Source organism: Electrophorus electricus, chromosome 18, assembly GCF_013358815.1.
Source record: "Electrophorus electricus isolate fEleEle1 chromosome 18, fEleEle1.pri, whole genome shotgun sequence".
Taxonomy (NCBI): domain Eukaryota; kingdom Metazoa; phylum Chordata; class Actinopteri; order Gymnotiformes; family Gymnotidae; genus Electrophorus; species Electrophorus electricus.
In genome coordinates, this window is record NC_049552.1 from 10,547,236 (window position 1) to 10,569,371 (window position 22,136).

General features: G+C 40.4%; 1 protein-coding gene across 2 annotated transcripts in view; it reads right to left on the bottom strand.

The window, feature by feature from the left end:
- The window catches only part of kmt2cb (lysine (K)-specific methyltransferase 2Cb), an 81,242-nt gene extending 60,135 nt beyond the window's left edge, over positions 1-21,107 (bottom strand). For both annotated transcript variants that reach the window (XM_035536468.1, XM_026998326.2), the window contains exons 1-4: positions 20,422-21,107; positions 17,230-17,412; positions 3,165-3,253; positions 1,515-1,662 (exon numbers count right to left, since the gene is read on the bottom strand). In XM_035536468.1, coding sequence (XP_035392361.1) covers positions 1,515-1,662; positions 3,165-3,253; positions 17,230-17,411 — 419 coding nt within the window. In that variant the 5' untranslated portion in view covers position 17,412; positions 20,422-21,107. The remainder of the gene's footprint in view (positions 1-1,514; positions 1,663-3,164; positions 3,254-17,229; positions 17,413-20,421) is intronic.
- Between the last annotated feature and the right edge of the window lie 1,029 nt (positions 21,108-22,136).

A 22,136-nucleotide genomic window follows, 5' to 3' on the forward strand; every position in this document is an offset into this window, starting at 1 on the left:
GAGTACTTAGATGTGCAACACAGTCTAGAGAGTACTTAGATGTGCAACACAGTCTAGAGTGTACTTAGATGTGCAACACAGTCTAGAGAGTACATAGATGTGCAACACAGTCTGGAGTGTACTTAGATGCGCAACACAGTCTGGAGAGTACTTAGATGTGCAACACAGGCTGAAGTGTACTTAGATGTGCAACACAGTCTGGAGTGTACTCAGATGTGCAACACAGTCTAGAGAGTACTTAGATGTGCAACACAGTCTAGAGAGTACTTAGATGTGCAACACAGTCTAGAGTGTACTTAGATGTGCAACACAGTCTAGAGAGTACATAGATGTGCAACACAGTCTGGATTGTACTTAGATGCGCAACACAGTCTGGAGAGTACTTAGATGTGCAACACAGGCTGAAGTGTACTTAGATGTGCAACACAGTCTGGAGTGTACTCAGATGTGCAACACAGTCTAGAGAGTACTTAGATGTGCAACACAGTCTAGAGTGTACTCAGATGTGCAACACAGTTTGGAGTGTACTTAGATGCACACAGCTGAGAACATAAGCACAAGGGCAAGCTCATCAGGGACAACAGTGGGAACAGTTTCTGTCTCTCCCCTTTTCTCTCTCTAGCCCCATCTCTCCATGACTGTCAGTCTTTCATTCTTTCAGATACACAGGCATGCACACACAGATGCACAGAGACACATGGACATTTTAATCATAGGAAAGGCTGGAGACATTATGCCTTAGGAACCTAGCAGCTCTAAAGGTCACAGGCCCATCTGGAGCCTATAGGCCGCTGATCCAGTCCTAACACGTGTACTGCGGTTGAACCCAAGGCTACTGCAACAAACTCACACAATCTAGATAAAATAAAACACACACCTCCCAGCACCATCTAGTTTTGCATACTGACCCACACTGGCATTTAAAACCTCCACAATGTTCTTGCTAAAGTCTGATACTTGAGGGTGGTGATTTTGAGACTGGTAACACACAGAAATGACTCAGTTTCAATAATTAAATAATGAATAATGCATTCTGTAGTGTTCAATTGAAACCATGTAGCTAGTGAAGAAAAGCCAAATCAAAACAACCTTTTACTGTCAGCAGTAAAACGGCCTTCAATAAATGTAGGACAATAGCAAATCTACACGGTAAACATTTAAGCAACTTTGTAAAATATGTCTATGCATATATTAGTATGGAAAGATGAGGGCAAGTATTTATCCTAAAAGTCTCAGGAAAGAAAACAGATGAATGAATAGGTTGTGTACATGAACAGACTGTGTACATTTGTGCGCGTTTCTTTAAGAGGTCTATATCCAATCATTTCATCTGAACTTGTTCTGGACAGGCCTTTAGAACGACACCGAGTATACAGTGCAGATCAAACTTCTCCAATTGACAGATAAACACACATCTGAATCCTCTCCCAAGCCTAACACACACACATGCACACACAAACACACACACACCTCCCACGGTTGGAAGTGAGTCAGTGACAGGCTGTTGCACTGACCTGCTTTTAGCTTCTCCAGAGGCTGCTGATGTTTCTGCCACCCCCATTGCAGGAGTTGGAGAAACAAGGGACGAAGGCCGCTCCTCTTCCTCTCCGGATAGTACCACTGCAGTGGTCCCATCGCTGTCCTCCTGCTGAGCTTTAGTGCCTGAGAGAGAGAGAGAGAGAGAGAGAGAGAGAGAAAGAGAGAGAAGGAGGGAGGGAAAGAAAGAGACAAGTAGGGAGAGAGGGACAGACAGAAGGAGGGAGGGAGGGAAGGAAAGAGGGACAGACAGAAGGAGGGAGGGAGGGAGGGAGGGAGGGAAAGAGAGACAGAAGGAGAGCAGGAGAGGGAGGGAGGGAGGGACAGAAGTAGGCAGAGAGAGTCAGAAGGAGGGAGAGAGGGAGAGAGGGAGGAGTGAGAGGAGGGATGGAGAGAGAGGAGAAAGAATGAAGGAGCAAAGAGTTGAGAAGGAAAGGGATGGGGAGCAAGGGAGAGAGAAGTAGTTCAAGTGATTGTGAGGGGGAGAGCATGAGAGAGGGGGGAACATGGGCTTTAACGGGCAGCATGTGTTTCATCATTGGGTACAGATCCATCCTGCTTCCCAATCCGTTGCTCTTCAACGTTCTTCCCAGGATTGCTTCGAGAAGTCCTCATGACTACTGACTGCTATATTCAAGTGCACATTCTCAGTGTAGTGATTCAAAAGCAATCCAGTGTCTCCTGTCTGCTGCACATTGAGGTGTGTGTTTGTGTGGCCTGGCATTTCCCTCTATAACAATGCAGAAACTGGTCAAAACCTGATTTTAAATGTAGGAACGCCTATTCTATTGACTCATTTTATTTGGCAAATGATCCAATTTCCAAATTCTGAATTAAACTATGTAAACACACAAGATTTATGTATGAAATGCAAAAAAATCCTGACTCGAAGCTAAACAAATATGGTGCTGTTGGAGGAGACACAGGGGTTCATGGCTACTAAAAGCCACCCGACATCTTATCAAACTGTCGTCAAACCTGGCCATGGGACAACAAGAAGAGGGAGAAAATCATGAGAGGAGATTTAAAACATTAGACCTACTCTAGCTTCCTCTATATCTCCAACCCGGGATGGGAGATCGAGCCGGGGGCGGGGGGTGGTGGAGGAAGAGGCCTGACTACAGCTCTGTGGCTAGAATCAAATCCTTTCAATTAGTGTCTAAGAGCAGAGCCATGTGGAGCCCGACGAAAAAACTCAATCCTGTTCAAGGACTGTGCACTGGCAAGCCTGCTAAACGCGCCTCCAGTGCAGCCAGAGCGTTGGGTCAGAGAGACCGTGCGGCTGTGCTGGGGGGAGGGCGGGAATCAACAAAATAAATAAAATCAATTCAGGCTTCCAAGTTCTGATTTTGTTTTCGTGGAAAAGGCCTCGGTAGCCCAGAATAGCACCATCAGCCATGGTGGTGGGGAGCAGGGATGGTAAACCGATTGGGGGGAGAGAACAGGAGAGCTGTGGGTGGGGTTTTAAGCTGGTGCGGAGGAGGTGTGGGAGAAGACACCATGAAGCAGGAGAGCAGGAGACGAGAGGCTGATGACGGGGACGTGGAAGGCCTGAGACGAGAGGCGAGGAGGGGATGAAGGAGGACACAGAGAGAGAGGAGAAGGAGGAACAAATGATCCAGCCTCACCTGGCTCCTGAGTGCTGCCAGCCTCAGCCAATTCCATTCCGTCTGTACTGTCTTCATCTTCCAGCACAGCCTTCCCCCGGCAACGGCTCCTGAGAGAGAGAGAGAGAGAGAGAGAGAGAGAGAGAGAGCGAGAGAGAGAGAGCGTGCATGAAAGACAGAGCAAGAGAATGAGAGACACATGGAGTTATCATGTGGAGAAAGCCAGTGTTGGCCAGAAAGTAAATCCGCACGACGTCAAACTGGTAAACAATGTATCCAAACAGTGCAGGAGGGAAAGAGAGGAAAAAAAAAGTCAAAAGAGTAAAAATCACTAGGCAGTTCAAAATCAAATACTGTAGAATAAACAGGAAGGAAAATGGTCTCTCTCTCACACACGCACACACGCTCTACAGTAATGCTGCTGTAGAGCATGGCACCAACCTGTGGCACACCTGGAAATGAGTCAGAGATCTCCAGTGCATGAATCATCAACATAAACAAACCCTATTTACCCCAAGTTGTCACCAGTGGCCTGCAGCATTTCCCTGTTGCTAAGAAGCGTGAAATGACAGTATATTTTATTTCTGTGGACACTAGAAGCTAAACATATTGGGGCGAGAGGTGGTCTCAAGCCTGTATGAGGAAAACACCAGCCTGCCCTGCCCCCACCAGTCAGGACTGCAAAGGATCCTGGGAAGGACACTAGTGCACCACTTTGGACTACCATTGTCTGAAGAATGAGAATTAGAGATGGCACAATACCAATTTTTCTGTATTGATCTAATACCGATACACTGCATTTGAATGTCACCTGATACCAATCTGATAATTTTTCATCCACTAATTTTTCATCCACTGTGGAGCTGTGGTTCAGTTGTTTGGGTGTAACAAACACAGTATAACCCTCATCATCAAAGTGAAAATTACAAATTTTTTTAAAAATCTGTTAAATTATTATAAATTAATTAGTAAAATAGCTGATTTGTATAAGTAAATAGCCCCTTAGATTAATCATTATAAACTTGATCAGATACAACTAATCACCTTCCGGATCACACAACAGGCCAACTGACCCACACCTGACATCAATTGTCATGGTTTTGATTAATTCAGAATAAAAACAGATTTGGGGATTCCACTTCTAGTAGTGCAGGGTAATAGAACATTTACAGATATAAAAATTTCAGCGGCTTTACCTATCCCTCCAAGTACCTTTCAGAGCATTCTGAAGAAGTGGAACGCGTGTGGCACCACTAACTTCTTGCCAAGATTGGACCATCCCTCCAAACTAGATGGACAAGCTAGGAGGACATTGATCAGTGAAGTTACCAAGAGGCCAATGGTAACTTTGAAGGACAATGTCACAACCTTTACACAAAGCTGGCCCGTATGGCAGGGTGGAAGGAAAGAAGATGCCCGGGAAAAAGTGGCACGATGAATGTCATTTTGTTTTGCCAAAAAACACTTTGAAGATTCTAATGTCATGCGCTAAAGGTTTTATGGTCAGATGAGACCAAGATTGATCTTACTGCACTGAACTCCAAGCAGTATGTTTGACGAAAACTAAACACAGCATGCCACCAAAGAAACACCATAACGTTGCCACCGCTGTGCTTCACAAAAGTTATGTGATGGGGATGTTTCTCTTCAGATGGGCAAATAGATGCTGCCAAGTACATCCAAATCATGCAAAACATGCGGCCCTCTGCTAGAAAGCTCAAGATTGGCAGGTTGTCCACCTTCCACCATGACAATAACCCTAAACACACCACCAAATAAACAAAGTGGTGGCTTAAGGATAGAAAGGTGAAGGTCCTTCAGTGGCCAAGTCAGAGGCCTGACCTAAAATAAGTGGATGGACTTGAAGAGGGCAGTGCATTGGTGGTCACCAAAAAATTTGACTGAACTTGAACTATTCTGCAAAGAAGAATGGGCAAATATTCCCCAGTCTAGGTGTGAAAAGCTGGTAGAGACCTATTCAAACAGAGTGATGGCTGTAATTAAATCAGGGGACAGATCACTTTTCCAAACGCTGTTATCTCCTAAGTGCACGTCCAGTTTTAAGCTCATTTTTGAATGATTTGTACTTGTTCACTTTAACAGTAGTCATCTGAAATTGTACACATAGCACAATGATCATTCAGGATTTAAATTGAAGTAGACACTTGGGCCAAGACATCCATTCACATCCAGGCTTATTTTTCCATCATTTAGGTTCTATTTAAGCTCATCTAATACAGAAGAAATGTAAAAATAAATAAATACTTTTAAAAAAAATTATTTTTGGGGTTTATAATGCGTATTTGGATGTTGGATATTCATTTTCAGTCATGCTCTACATTTACTGATTCACCATGGTCTTGTCAAATAAAGTAAATATTTTGGGCATATACATGAAATTATTCAGGAGCTAAACAGTATTTTCCACTAGGTGTCCTAGATATCCGCAAAGTGCCCAAGAACCTCTCCAAAAACACAAAGTCATCAGTCATATGTCGAGTATGCAAGATTTTTTTTTTGCTAAAACATCACAACAATGTTCAACAACTTACTAAAAGACAATATTTTGCTGTGTGCATGTCTCTAACTCGCACAATAGCTGCCCAAATATAGCAAGTGAGGTGTCTACGTTTTTGTCCAAGTGTCTTCCATTTGTGAAAACAGCTGCCAATTATGCAGATTGCGCCTGGAAAACACTTGTGAAGTAATTCGATAGACCAACCCTCTCCCCTTCACCCAAAACACCTTGGTACTCAATAGGTGTGAAAGAATGTCACTTGAAGAAAATAGCTCTTTATGGCCAAACAGCAAAGACAGAAACTAAGAAAGGAGGGTGTTCGGGGTCTATTCAGGAACATGTCACGCAGTTGCTTTGATGGTGACTGAATTTTCTGTAACAAAAGCTGAAGTTATCTTATACCAGGAGCATGTTTTAAAAAGCCATTTAAAAGGACAGGTATGATTGTAGTAGAAATTTAGCAAAAAAACCAAAAAACAAAAACAAAAAAAAAGGATGCATTCAGCGTGGGATTTCTGGTGAATGGTTGTATGTAGATGGCTGAAAATCAGTGAGCAGGTACTTATATTACTCATAAGGAATTTAGTATTGATAGATGTACTGCATTTTAAGAATATTCGATGGTATGAAGTGATTTATTTGATTATGCCAGATCAGGCCTGCTAGAGGGCGCAGGTGCAGTAGGAGGTTATTCTAGTTTTCCTTTTACTTGAATGTTGTTAAAAGGCAAAATGTATAAATGCTGGAGAAAGATTTTTTTTTTTGAGTTTTTTTTATTTCAGGATGAAAAAAACTATTGACTATTTCAAAGGGGCATGAATATTTTTTGTAGGCATTGTTCATGCTTTATATTTTTTTTATACAAACATCCTGCATGGATATATTAGCTAAATATAATAAACATTTTTTTTCCTCTTTTCTGAATGCAACTGCAATTCCATAGTAATATTGACTTTTTAATTATTCTTTTTATGAATTTCTGGGGTAAATCGCTGTCCTAGTTACTATATACCCCAGTTACTAAGTAAGTAACTCTACCTGACATCTGTTCAAAACCAATAGAAATATAACCCGATAATTACAAGATGGTTATTTCTATAGCTGAAAAAAAAGTCTATGCACAGATTTAGCTGAAGTTAGCTTATTCTATAGCTTCTTATTCAAATTTTCCAGTCCACCTTAAAATTCAGCAGACTAACAGCACACTCGGCAGTTTTTCCACTTTTTCATGTGGTTTGAGTATACAAACGCCATGGGGTAATTAACTTCATGAATTTAGTGAAGGAGAGTGCTTTACTTGTTCAGTTATACTTACTCCTTTCCAGCTATGTTTCTGCTGCACTTTCTCCATTCCTCAACCATTTCCCGTCCTTTAGTTTAGAGCCAAACTGGAAACAATGTCTTTTGTGTTGTTGTTGGGTTTTTTTTTAAAGAAATTATTCATAAATAAATCATTCTTGGTTATGGATCCATGGTGCTGAACAGTGTTAAGATGCTATTTTATCCAATTTAAATGCTCTTACTAGAAGGGGAAACAGGTCATCTCCACTAGGTTATCGAAACTACACAATAGCAGTCATGACGTGTGTGGGTGCATGGATATTTGCATTGGAACACAATTTTAAATGTTAAATGTGAATAAAACTCTACAGTTGTGTATAAACTCTGGTCAAGCTAACCTGGCTGTTATAATGTGACCTGCCCAAATTATCCTGGCTGTTATCACATGATTTGTGGTACACTGCTGCAAAACACTGCTGCTATTTTGAGGAAGGACAGTGATGCATCAGAAAAAAAAAAATTTCTACCAATATCCAACACAGCATTTTTCCCCCCCTGATATTGGCCCAGTTCTTATATGTGGTATCTTTTATGGTTCCTTCTGTATATAGAATGTTTTTTGTCCAAACACCTTTTGGTCCATTTACTTGTTTACTCATCAGCCACAAATATCTACTTTGGACCTACACTCATTGTCCTATCGTATAGGTGCGTTCTGTAAGTACCACACTTGCAGACTGTATAGACTCTGCACAAATACTGCCAGGTTGTCTGTAATGTCTTTGATGCTCAGCATGGTCATTAGTCACTTTGAAAGGAGTGGTGGTGGTGGTGTGAGTGCTAGTGGTGAGAGTGGTGGTACGAGTTGACTGGCTTGGCTGCACAATGGTGGTATCTAGCTGAAGGTCAGTTCAAGCAGGAGTTGCCCTTCCTGGCCACAGCCATGCTGCCCCTCGCTCCTGAGAGAACCTCATGTCAACCACACTTCCCTGAGTGCCCACCCCCCATTTCTCTCTCTCTGTTACATTTTCTCCTCTCCTTCTCTCTCATGCTCTCTTTTTCTCTTTCCTTCTCTGTCTGTCTGTCTGTCTGTCTGTCTCTGCCTGTCTCTTTCTGCCTCGCTCTCTCCTGTTTCACTGACAGGCTGCCAAGATGCATGGGGTTGCCTACAGCAAGACTGGGGCCTGATGCTTGTTGCCATGGCAGTGCTGTGACATATGCGTTTTTTTTTTTTAGGTTTTCATTAGTAAAACTTCCTATCATAAGTGCATATAGCCATGCAAAATGAGTAATGGACAATAGGAAAAAGCCTCAACCATTCTTCTTTGAACTATGCATTTTCTGTTAATGACAAAAAAAATGCTCACCAATTATTATAGGCAATAATTATGATTGGAATGAATGAATGTAAGGACAATTAAAGAGTTTTGCATATTTTAGACCCAAGTTGACAGTTCTCTCTTCAAGAACACCTGTAATTAGTCATATCTTAAAGAGAGGCTTATATAGGGTTTTTAGATGGGAAGCACCTCTAGGAACTAGATTTAAACTAAGGCACTTACTCATGGTAAGCAAACAGTAATGTCTACACTAGGTGGCATTACTGGAAAAAATACAATATGGATACTATGTCACAGTGGTGCTTCAAATCATTTGCATTTACTTGATGCTTTTATCCAAAGCAACTTACAATTATGAGTGAATACAACTTGAGGCCTTGCTCAGGAACCCAAGAGAGGCAACTTGGCAGTGGTGGGACTTGAACTAGCAACCTTCTGATTACTAGTTAAGTACCTTAACTGCTGAGCTATATCAATGATCAACATATATGAACAACATTCTCACCCCACCTTAAACCTCATCCAGAAATACACCTTTCTGGAACATGCAAATGACCATAAATATACTTCCCTTCCCTTACTTTCTAGCTTAAAAAATGTATCAAAGTGATGTGCAAGACAGTTAAGTGGAATTTTAGTATCTTTGAAATGGTTGATGTGAGGGGAGGCTGGAAAAAAACCAACACATTTATTTGGTGGTTTGCCAATTGGTTTTAGTGCTTTGTGCAAGGTGACAGCCGTTGTGGGTTGAGGGGGCAGTACATGCAGTCAGCTCAGGAGAGCTGTACGAGACCCACAGAAAAGGTCAGACGTCAAAGTCGCTGTTAAAAGTTTCTGTCCACCAGCTGCATGACAAGCTTTCATATTTAGCATTTCAACCAAGACAGCATACGGTGGATTAGGGAATGGTCACAAATTTTATTTTTTAATGTGAAATAACAGAGAAGTACAATGAAGCTAACAGTTTTAATCAATCCCAGACTTATAGTTATGTTGCCAGGTCTAGTCAGGACAGGGGCAGGTAAAGCTCGATTCCTTGTGGTGTCTCTTTCCAAATCGGTCCCAGATCAGCACAGTGTTCCAAAAAGATAGCTCCTGCAAAACCAAATTGGCTCAAAAGCCAGACATCATCCTGGGCAAATATATTAGCCTGATCTTTGAATACATACTCCCTTCTAACTCTTACAGCAGAGGCAAATCACTGTGGCACATCTGAAATACTTAACATGAAAAATGCTTAGTGTCTCTACATACCATGAAGAAGTACATATGATTCCACGATTTAAAAGACAAAGCACAGAGTTTTAAATTTTTAGTATTTTATGACGCTGTGGTCATAAACACCAACTTATGCTTCAGGCAGGGCTACATTAAACATGTTAAATCAAGTATTTTTCCATTTTCCAGTAGATTGCTTAAGGTGCAAGAGAAATTTTGCATTTTTTAGCACATTCTACATCCAACATCTAAAACATCCGACCACAAATGTCACTGTGCTGAGGTCCTTTCCCACTGCAATATTCTTTCACTCTCGCCTGTATCACGTTAAAATGTGAATGCAGGAACACAGTTTATTATATCTATTTAGCATGCTTACTAAATTAAAGCAAAAATTCTGTCAAACATTAAATTAGCTCATTAAAAATTAGAGTCTGTTTACAGGAACTGGTAATACTGTCAATAAAACTGCAGTGTTTTCTCCAGTAACCAACTGAACTAATGTAAAAATTAACCACTCATTACTAAATATAACACAGTGCAGGACTATTTAGACTAATCTTCACAACTCAACCCCTCTGGAGTGGTTTCTGTTGCACACAGATGCAACAGCTTCCCCTCAGCAGTGTGTGTTTCTTAATCCATGTCTGTTTGTGCGAGCTGGCACTTTTTCACAGGCACTCTGCTTAGACAGACTGAGAATATGAGGATTTCATTGCCACTAATCCAGTTTTACCATTCCTCCATTACTTTAACCACTTAAATCCTCTTTCTTTGGGTCGGTTTTAGAGTAATATAAAATGTAAAACATATACTAAACATGTATAAAATATATAAAAATGTACTAGACTTTTAAAGTCTACTAACCTAATCCTGTACCTTAAAAAAAGTATACCAACATAAAAACACAAAGGAAATGTATAGATTTATCTGCTTTGTGGTCATCTGACCTGTTGCCAGGTTGGAGTTTATAAAACAAGTGCTCTATCTGCATGAGCATGTGCTGCATCTTTACTAGATATGGCATGATAACTTTTTTTCTGTATTGATCTGATATCTGGCATTTGAATGCCATCTGATATTGATACCAATCTGATATTTTTTCATTAAGAAAATGTCTCACAGTGAGACATTTATTGTCTTGGTCTTTTTGGTTCTTAGCTTTAGTGTACTCACATTCAAACACACACACACCCACACACACCCCTCACCCTCTCTCGCTCTCTCTCTGTCTGTCCATTATGGCAGCCTCACGCTCTCACTACTGAAATTTACACTATACTTGAATAGCCTGCATATTTTTCTCATTATTGAATGCAACTGTAATTCCATGTCAACTTAATATCAACCTTATAATTGTTGTTCTTGTGAATTTCAAATGTAAAACACCGTTCTACCCGCTATACACCAAATGTACAACAGGCACTAAGTGAGCAGACAGAGAAAGGCTACTTGTGTTATAAGTCTCTGTTCACGCAACCTCTGCTTAAAACCAATATCCTACATTTTATTTGATATTTACAAGATTTGTTTTCTTTCTAGCAAAACATATCTATGGACAGAGTTAAATAGCTTATTCTCCAATTTCATATTAAAAATTTGCAGTTCACCTTAAAACTCAGCAGGCTAAGAAGCAAACATCAGTTTTCTCTAAAATTTATACTAAAGCCAGAGTAATTAACCATGAATTTAGAGACGGAGAGTGCAGTTCTTTATCAGGTCCAGCTCACTTTCTCAGGTTTCTGCTTTTCTTTCTCCTTTCCCTGACCCTGAACTTTCTTTACTTCACAGCCAAACTGAAAACGTCATTGCTTGTTTTCTTTAACAGTGGAGTAATAAACAAATCGCTGTTGGTCGTGAATCTATTTTGCTCTCATTAGAAGGTGAATAGTCAGATCCCTCACACTTGATAGACAGGTAGCGAGTGACCAGTCTACCACAATGCCTTCCACTTCAACAACGAAATCACAGAGCCACAAGTTAGCAAATCCTCAAGTAGTTTTTCTTTTTACTTAAAAAAAAAAAAATATTTAGCTCATATTACACACAGGTTATAAGGATGTGATTTACACTGGTTTAAGCATCCTTTGCTATGCTAAGAAAATGTAGTTTTCTGAAGGAGGACAAGAGTCACTCTTTGTTTGTAGCACACGTTGCACCACTTTGTACCTCTTTGTCCAGTTTCCACATTTCCACTGCTGGGTTTCAACTGGGCCTGGACCAGGCTACTTCAGGAATGCCATTTGTTTAAAGCCCTTTGCATCTCCACAGTCATCAGTGAGATAAAGATAGATGTAACTTTGTCTGAGTTAAAAAAGGTTTACTTCCTGTAAACTTATGTAAGGGAATTCCCAATTAACAGGGCAACAAGCAACCGACTAAGCTTCCTGCACTGAGTGGAAATGTGCTTATTGTAAATGAGCTGTGACAGTCAGGCCTTCAGCTTATGTTGGTCAGTAAGCATGAGAAACAAATGCATCAGTTCTTGGCAGGAGGTTGGCATCAATGAAACAAGGGAAGTCCAGCAACGGCCTTCAGCCATGAGACTAAATGCACCAGCTGATCACTGCCTTGCCAAGAAACAGCCTGTTTACCAAAGCTGATTACCAAACCAAACAGTCCCATGTTGTAAACCATGATGACCAAGAGTGCAGATTTGATCTGCCTTGCTAGCAGCTGCTTGTCAGGGAGCAGGTTGCACTGAGATTCCTGCCCCAGTTCCGTAAACTTGTGGAGGACAGCATCACCTGATCACTCATGCCAGGTGAGCATCAGATAAGCCTTTATTCTTGGAACTAAATGCAAGCTTAATTTGTACCTTCAGGCTATAAACAGACAAATCAGTGGATGCCAAAGGACTGAAGGAAACGTTTGGAATGAATAATGGATGAGTAGGCTATTTAAGGATAGAGATTGAGTGAACATGGGCAGTGAGTCAGCCTACAGGACCCTGAGCCTAGCGAGTTCCTTCTGCTGCGATAGGCCAGTCCGGACATGGTCCGGTGATGGCCTACTGCGGCCTATGGTGCCAGTTCTCAGACTACCCAGTCATATGGTGTGAGGAGGCAGTCACATGACAAGGTCGAACCAATGGTCCCAAAGAGCAGTGGGACAAGGAACGGCTGAGGGGGTTGAGGACAGCGCTGAACATCCTTATCAAAGTATGTATGTATGTATGTATGTATGTATGTATGTATATACTGAATAGCTACAATCAGGGTTGGAAAGGCTACCCTTTTAAATGATACACCATGGGATAAAACTTGATGACAATTCTATCACGTCTGTGTACGCCTGCCATCTGTTAAAGTTGTGGTGACAGTAAACAGTCTACTGCAAGAGTTGTCCTGCAAAGGACACCCAAGGACAATACAAACGCAGTCGGTGTTGGGACACTTACTAATTTGAGAAAACCATGTCAGAGGGAGACAATAACACCCCAGAGTGAGAGTGTGTGGGTGTGGTTTGTTTGTGCATGTGTGGGTTTTTTTTATTATTCGTTTTAATAATTATTTTTTAAGTGTTAAAGGGATGTTACTGAAAATTCCTAAGAAGCATGAACTGTTTTTACAACACTGTCATAGTCCAGAAAAATCTGTGAAGGTTTAAGTCCCTGACATGATAGTACTGTCCCAACCCAAGCTCTATGATAGACATTAAAGTTAAGCAGTACCTCCTCCAAGCTATGGTTAAAAATGAAGAAAAGAATAGGACATTAATGACTGACAAGCTCTTCACACTCATAACACAAGTGACCATTTCAATGTATGATGGGCATGTGACCAAAAGTGCTATAGGCATCTTTTGTCTACTCAAAAAGGAGCAGTGCTTGCACACAGTCTTATGCATGCCAGCTATGTCATCAAATACTTTTTGAATTATGCCCCCAAAACTGGTATTCTGAGTTTATCCCCTAAAAACAGCCACAACCGGACAATGTTCATCCCGGCTAAACCTGAGCACAGCTTCATATGGGTGACAACTGCCAAACTCACAAACAGTAGTCCTCGATATCAGCTCCATTGTAGCAAAGGAAAGTAACAAGAGTCAAAAGAAGGGAAGCATGTTTCTCTGAGCTATGAGGGGGGGAGGACCGAGGAAAGAGAGGAGAGACCAAGAGACGGAGCTCAGAGGGAAGCACAAAGGAGCAGGGAGAAGGTGCTTTGGTACCTCCAAACCAAACAAAAGACTCTTTAGGTTTGATTTAGGCCATGTCTAAGGCCAAGTTGGTGCACATTAACCAGTTAACAATATGGATCTGTTTTTAAGGATCACATCATGGACAGCCTACAACGTACACACAGCTCCTCAGCATAATTTTACTCTTACTTTAAAAACGGTCATCAGTATTCACACCTAATGTCATATTGCATGGTTTTTAAAGATAATTCTTAAGATACTCTGTCAGTGTATTTTCTGAATCAAACTTGCTGCTATTCCATAAAAGCAAATTATTTCTTCCAGATGATGTTCAGTGAAAGGCAGAGCACATCAATCTTTGCTTACACATTGTATACACATTGTCTGTAATATGCCTCTATCAGCATCATTCATTCTGATTTCATATTTGTAACAACAGCATCACTGAGAATGAGATATGTAGCAATCCTTTAGAAGTGTTAGTAAAAATTGTTATACTCTGTGAAAAAAAAAACACTTTCAGTTTAGAGTGATGTATACAGTGAAAATAATTTGGAGGGATATTCTGGGATCAAAACAATCCATGCATCAAAAAGAATGTGAGCCAATCCGTGAATGTCAATAACTAGTTATGCTCTACATCTCTTCCAGTAAAATGTTTTCACCTCCCAAAGAAATAATTAAACCATCCATTTGTTTCTTTTGTGCCTTGTTAAGCATTTAAATATAATTTTTGATGCCTTATTACAAAATTGTATCATAAAATATCCACATGCCACACCTTTAATAGGTTTGAAAAGGTACATGATGGCATTTGACTTAATGGCCAAAGAGATCATGTTTGCCATTTGCCCATTCTGAACTGAATACAACCATGTCAGTGCAAAGGACAGAAAACTTGGCTTACTATGACGTTTGAAATCTGAGCCTTCAGGTATGCTATGACAGATTTCCCTTTATAATTAGAGGGGAAATAATTTCTCACATAACATGATACACAAAACAAACTCGGAGTGTTAGTTCACTGCCACAGTTGTGACATGGCACAACAGATGTAATCCCATTTTGTCAGGTCCCATCCATCATGTTATTACCCATAGTACTTATTCGTCAATTTGCCACATGTTCTAACAGTGACTAACTGTTGAAACACAAAGACTGACCGGACAACGGCAATGCAGGAGCACAGGACGCAGAAAGCCCGAACTCTGGAACAGAGCGAGTACCAGTCGCAAAATTACAAAGTGCTTCATGGTCCCAGACAGCTGTCTGTGATACCGCACAACAAAGAGGCAAAAGAAAAGAAAATCTCACAGACAGCCTGCTGAACAGAAAATAAAAGAAAGATATCCATTTCATCTTGAGCTGAATTGGCAATGGTCATCTGAAAACATCCATTCACTCCCAACCAATACCTCACATCCTGATATGAAGGCTGCAGGATGTTCTAGAAAACGTCGGAACATTGGAATACTACTATAACAGGCTATGGCTATTTTTAAGTTCAAGTACAACAATCTGAAAATCAGCTGCTTCATTACAGTCCTGTCTTAATCACTGTAAACATCAGAAAGCCATAGGTTTATGTGCTACTAGTCAGTCAATTTGACAACACCTTACTTTAAACATGATTATTTGTTATTTGCAAATGAAAAAGCATAGAATGTAGCTATGATAGCCCCTTTAGATTGACTGGGCACCCAACCCCCAAGCACAGAGCCCTATAACTTATCCCCATGATCCCACTATGGAGGGGGGGGGGATCTGTTGTTGGAAGTAGTGCCAGCTCACGGGTTTAAGTGAAAATCTGGAATGGATTTTTGCATGAACTGGAACTGTCTGACTACAGTTACGCAAACATAAGTCTTCATGACCTTCCTTAAAACCAACCAATGAATGGGCTTTATTTTGTCATAAACAAACTTGAGTACTAATAAAGCCAACAGCAGGAAGTAAATAAATTACAAACTTAAAAAACAAACAAAAAATTAGTTCTTTGTACAATCACACTCATTTCTAACAATAGTAACACCAATTAACAGGTACGTTCACCAATATAAATATTTAGCATGTGCAGAGTAAGCACACAAAGACGATGACGGAAACTCCCCTCCAATTAGACAGTCACCTCAGACAAACATTGGAAACCCTCCTCTGAATGCAGAGAAAGGCCAAGAGGAAGTCAGAACACATTATCATCTTGCATGGTGAATAGGTTCGTTCGGCTCAAATCTCACACGCTGTCTGTGGCACTTTTAACAGGTGGCTCTGCAAATGGGCTCTAAAAGGCCAAATGATCTCTAGAGATCTTCTTCACACAGGAAATCCACTCAGCAGCCCTTAAACATAGAAATATCCAAGATAGTAAGCAGATCTTAGCTGACAGTAGTTACAAACTACAGACATGTAGATTTCTCTGCATAATGGCAAATATAAAGAAAAAATTATTAATTGATAAAGTCCCCTTCAGGCAGCCTGGACACTGAATGCCAAGATAAAATAAAGAAGCAGTTATATTATTTAACCTGCTAAATCTATTATATGGCTCCAAAGCCAGTAAGGCTCGGCCATATGCAAACTCACATTGCACTAATTCACCTATATGGGATTGGAAAAAGTCCAGAGAAAGAGTAGTACATGCAATGTACTGGTATAATCTGTTAAATTGATTATGGACTATTGAACTTTATTTTTTAGTTATTATAGTCCTTTTTTGCCTTATACGTAAGAAACAAATGTGTGACAGCCATGTGGATACTGGAAGTATATAGGTATATGTGGGGTTTGCTATTTTACTTGAATTTCATCTTACACAAGAGGTCCTGGTACTGGTCACTTATGACAGGCCCATACAGCATAGTGAACTCGCACAAATGACCAGGAATTAGTAGGGTGAGAATGATTGAAACAGACTTGTGGGGGGTCAAGACTGCCACACTACAAAGACCACAACTCCATATGGATTAAATTTTTTTTTTTTTGATAATTATCTCATATTAGTAGGGTTAGGCTGTCCCATCTGACAGCCAAGATACACCTTTGCATTCTACTGGAGACAGTTTTAAGTTTTAAATGTTAGTAAAACTTGTAGTAAAACCGCTTTTAGTATGAACGACATTTATTAAATTGTTCCACATATATAAGTATTAAAACAGAACTTATGGCAACCTGATGGGAAGCTCAAACCCCATTGGTTAAAGGCAATTACAATACGATTTCTATTCTAGCATAACGCATACCTGATGTGGAAAAACTTTTCTTGGGGATGATGCATAAAATGGAATGTTTGTGTGTGTATGAAGAGATGGAAAAACATCTTGACTCAATTCTCAAGTAAAAGTGACTTTCCAACCAAGAGTTGAAAAAAAGGTTTATTTGGTTATCTTTTTAAACTCACTAACTTTTACTTTTACTGTATTCTCTATTGTGCCAGTCCCAAGTTTTAGCAGTCAAACAGACTCTAGAATTCAAACCACCATGAAGCAACTGGTAATAGACAACCTGTTGATTTAGATCACAGCACAATAAGGTACTTAAATGTAAACAAAGCAAACACACACAGAAGCAGTTCAGAAAGAGTTGAGCTTACTTCTTTCTCTGTCTGGGCAGAAGGGGAGGTTGGGCGGCTGCAGACAGAGCATCCTTCCGAGGCCTGCCTCGAGGCCGTTTATCAATGGGGGCGGGGCTTCCAGTGGGCGTGGCCACAGAGCTGCTGAGAGGAGGCGAGGGTCCTTTGTCAGAGGGGTCCAGAATCTTCTCCTCTGATGACATTCTGATAGAAAGAAAAAAGGTTACACACAGACACTTTATTACACATGATATCAGTGGGTCAGGATTAACATTACCAGCACTTTTCAAACATGCAATCCATCACATTATGAGGGATCATGTTAAGAACTTTGCTTTTATAACAGTATTAAAATAGCTGACCTGGTTGACCTAGGCTGATTTTATTAAGGACCATAAATGGGTATAGAATTGCTAAAAAAAAATGCTATTTGCCAAATAACTGCCATGGATGATTTTACAAATTAAGATATTAATAAGAGGCTTCCTTCAAATGGTCAAATGTAGCAACCAGGCCTCATGAAACCAATATTAAATGTAACAACCCTAGTCATACACCTGTTATACATAATGCATAGGCCAGCATGTACCACTAATGCAAAGACTGTTACACTTTTTTCCAGTGTATGTGAGAATATAGTGGCATAGATCTTAGCCCCAGAATCATGGACAAAGATGTGCACAATCAAACAGGGCCAGGTTTTTTCAAAAGTAGAGATCATCGTTAACTGCTAGAGCAAGTGAGAGGTGAAAGGTGTCTAAGGTTGGCACTCGTTTGTCTGCCTGTGCATGTGATTTAGTGCATCAATCTAAGTGACGCCAATTCCACTAGCACTGTAATATTTGTAACGCTAATGCAAGCCACAACAGTTCCCTCTGAGCTCACAACCTTATTTCAAAATGGCATCAAAGCCCAACCATGCATTTTACATAGAGCATATTTATAAAGCAGCACAGGGTATTACTTAAAAACTGTAAAAGCATGTATAGTTGATATAGTTGGTTTTAGAAATGAAAAAATTACTATGGGAGTACAAAATAGTCCAGAATCTATAATTAATAACTTTAATGAAGGACAAATGGTAAAATCATACTGCTGTTCACATTCTGTACCAAAATTCTGTAAACAGATTTCTCACTTCAGTCTTGGAACAAATTCCAGCCCAGCTCTTTAACGCTCACTTATTTACACACTGTTCACATGTATTTTTTAATTCAACTTTTGGTCTCTTAATAGTTTGCTCCAGTTTGTTCTCTAGTAGGTACACCAAGACAGTTCTACAAGCATCCGTACAGCTTGTGCTGTTTCAGCGAGGCATGCTTCTTTAGGAGAGGGACTCCATTCTGTCACAGCGCCGGCAGCGGCTGCACCGGGGCCAGTGTGGCGTGCACGTTGTCACTTGACTGCTGCTGATCACTCGGCTTGTTATTCTCGCTCAACGTGATGCCTGTGCCCACCTGTCCGTTCAGCTGACAGGGCACACTGCCAGTGGGACGCTGCATTTCCGGGAACTACGCGGGATCCCTCCCTCAGCTGGGCTTTGTGTGAGTAAACAATTACACTGCTCCAGCTCAGGATCCCTGCCCCTCACCTTCCCCCACCCCGAACAGGCCACGCACGCTAACAATAGAGTGCACGCACGCACGCTGCCGACAATGCCAAGTGAGCTACGTCAGTGGCTCGCATACATCCTGAAATGCAAGACAGTCTTCTTTTAACAAGCATCCAAGCCATGCATCCTTAGAATTGAACAAAAAGGGATACTACTTTTTATGTGAGGCTAATATTAGGTCCACCATCATAGTATACTGGGGGCCTTGCAAAAATAAAGACTTCCTATAGATGTGTTTAGAAAACAAAAGGTGTTGGGTCACTGATAAAGCCACAACACTCATTAGTTCTGTGATGACTCAGCATTCAGTGACTGACAAGAAAGATTGACAAACAGAAGAAGCTCCGGAGCTGTGACTCTTCATAGGGAAGGGTTAGTGCAAGATCAATTAGTTGTGTCTTCTGGGCTGTTGGGGGACAATATTGTACATTTGCCTCTTGTTAAAACTGTTTGTGGATGTTTTGCACTGATAGAAGCTTCTGACACTATTGTTTGTCTTCAGAATTAAGGGATGGTCTTCCATATCAGTTACAAATCTATGCTATATGTTCTTATAGCAGTCTGGAATATGCAGTTTATTTACAAGTGAACAAGGAAAAATAATTGGCACAATTCTCAGTTAGCAAGAAACGGGGGAACAGACATGGGAAGAAGAAATGTTGGCAACATCAAGAGTAGCCGGACCAAGAGTAGTAGTTATTTTAGGTACAGCTAGACTCTGAGTACTTGGACAGTCAAAAACTCTTAATGTACTTTACATCTGATAAATGTATATTTGCTTCTATTTTAAATGATACCGTTGTTTTATTTTAGAGGGCATGCAACATTTGAGAACAAGGAAAAACTGATAGCCTTTGTTTAACAACTGAACACAAAGCAAGTGGTTCACATGAGGGGGGCATGTCCAGCTTTTTGCCTTTGTTCATTTGACTCAGGAGATTACTGTTTATTTTTTCCCCCAACACGGATGTTCAGTTGTTATCAATAAAATAATATTTCCACACATTGCTCTGAGTCTAACAGTTAAGGTTAAGGGAAATAATACACAAAAGCCGGTTGATTCATCAAAGTAGTGCTTCAGGAGGCTGATTCAAACGGTCCGAGAAACTCAATGGCTGAGCTTTCGAGGATTGTTGCCGAAGATAGCAAGATAGCTAACCTACAAAGATTTATCCTAAGAGTTTGAGAAAGGCAAACAGACACTGTAAAGATTAACTACGTGATATGACTGTACGAATAACAGAAGAATATATTCAGATGTGTAGCTTAGCACTGACTAGCCACACCAGTTCGACAGGCCTCGCTCCTCGGCTGAGTAGCCCAACTTGGAAACGTTAGTGTCCAAGCGGGAATACAATAACGGGCACACACTCCAACCAGACATTGTTTGAGACATAGCACACCGTTCAAATGCTCTGACCAGGTTACCTTTAGGACCGCCAGGACTACTATGAAACGCTCTGTGGAAGAAAGAGGAAAGCCCGAATAGACACGAGTAAAATAAACTGTTCGGTGACGTGTTAGATTTGTAGGGAAACGTGATATCGACAGCAAAACGACTTGCAATTCATGAACAATCGAAATGAGGTATTTCTACTTACCTCTTCAACCCTAGCAATGTTTAGATATTTCCTTCATGTCAATAATCGTGTTTTTGACATACAGTACTTTGTTTGGTGTTTCTGAGGTTTGGGGGTTGGTAATAGACCACTATCCCTCAGAGACAGCAAACGACATAGGCTCCGCAGTTCAGATATTCCGGTTAAAAAAATCCAGTTTATCTCCAAATGTTTGTAAAATCGGCAATGTAACATCCAAAAGGTTAAACTATTTATTCCTTTCGCCTTAGTTTGGCAATCAGTTTATTTTTATTCCGTTTCATCCCACATCGCGAAATCCTTGAGGGTTACATCCCTGTGCTGTGGGCTATTCTTCCAACGATGCTCGTGCGTAAACAAGTCGTACCAAACGCTTTTTGGAATCCAGTTAGCCGGTGACAGTAAAAAAAAACCTCTTGCCATAAAAAAACCTCGAAACAACCTGATATTGAGCCTTGCCTTTAATCAAAAATTATTCCGTTCAGCTCGCGGAGCAAGCTGTAATTTTGAACAAAAAAAAAAACCCACACTGTTATAGAAAACACATCCAAATAGTTACATTTCCGTGAATTTGGTTCAGCACACAAAATAACTAAAAGAAATATATCATAACTACTATGTTTGAAGAAAAGAAACTGAACACTAAATAGCTATTTAGTCACAAATATTAAAGTTGTAGCTTGCACTCCATGGTAGCCATATTTGAGTCTGACCAAATTACGCCCTGTAATCTAAGCAAGACCACCGTAAGTAGTACCACAGTTTAGCTAAAGTCCGCCGTATAGAACGTTACTTTTTTGAATAAATATGTCGTTTTATGAATATTTGAATAGATAACGACTTATTACATATTCACTATATTCCTTCGTATATACAGCTATCGATAAATATTTTCGCAAGAAAATAAACTGACCCTGCGGAGTGATATGTTGGAAAGCTCAGCAGGTGAGGCGACTTTTTTTTTTTCGAGGAAGTCTGCAAAATCTGGTACGGCGCACTGGAACGAACTTGTTTCGCGCTCTCTATCTAGAGCTCTTTACACACTACGGTCACTTTCATTCGGCCCTGTCATTTGCCATGGTCTCAAATGCATTAACATGAAGCTTTTGGGAATGCTAAGGATAGGATTTGGACATGGTTTTTGTAAGATATAAAAAGTCTGAACAGACATAAAGAAAACTAAGCAAATCAAACTATCCATTGACATCTGTTTTGACATATTATAGTGACCAATAAGTACAATTATTGGTCATTATATTGTTGGAATTGGTACTCTGGAGCTGTAGGACCCAGCCCTATAGCTTGTCAAGCTCGTCAATATGCTGAAATCAGCACATTTCTTCTAAAAAACTTCAGGTATGCTACAATAAAGAGCTTAAGGACTGCTGCTCCATGGCACCTCATGGTGCTGATATTGAACTTACTGAGCTCCTGTTTTATTGCTTCCTCCATCAGATCTCTAGTAAGGGAGCTTCCCACTAATAAATAACTACTCCTTATTACACAGTCAAGAGTATACAGACAAACAACTCTAAAGACAACTGACAATGAAAAAGAGAGACAAACTAGCTTGACACATGTTTCCTCAACAAAACAGAGGTCATCTCATAAAACAAGGGTCCATAATATTGTTAAACATAATATTAGAATATAGTCCAAAACTGTCCATGAATTATTACTAAGAAATGTTCTGATTCTCCAGAGATTTTACAAACCAT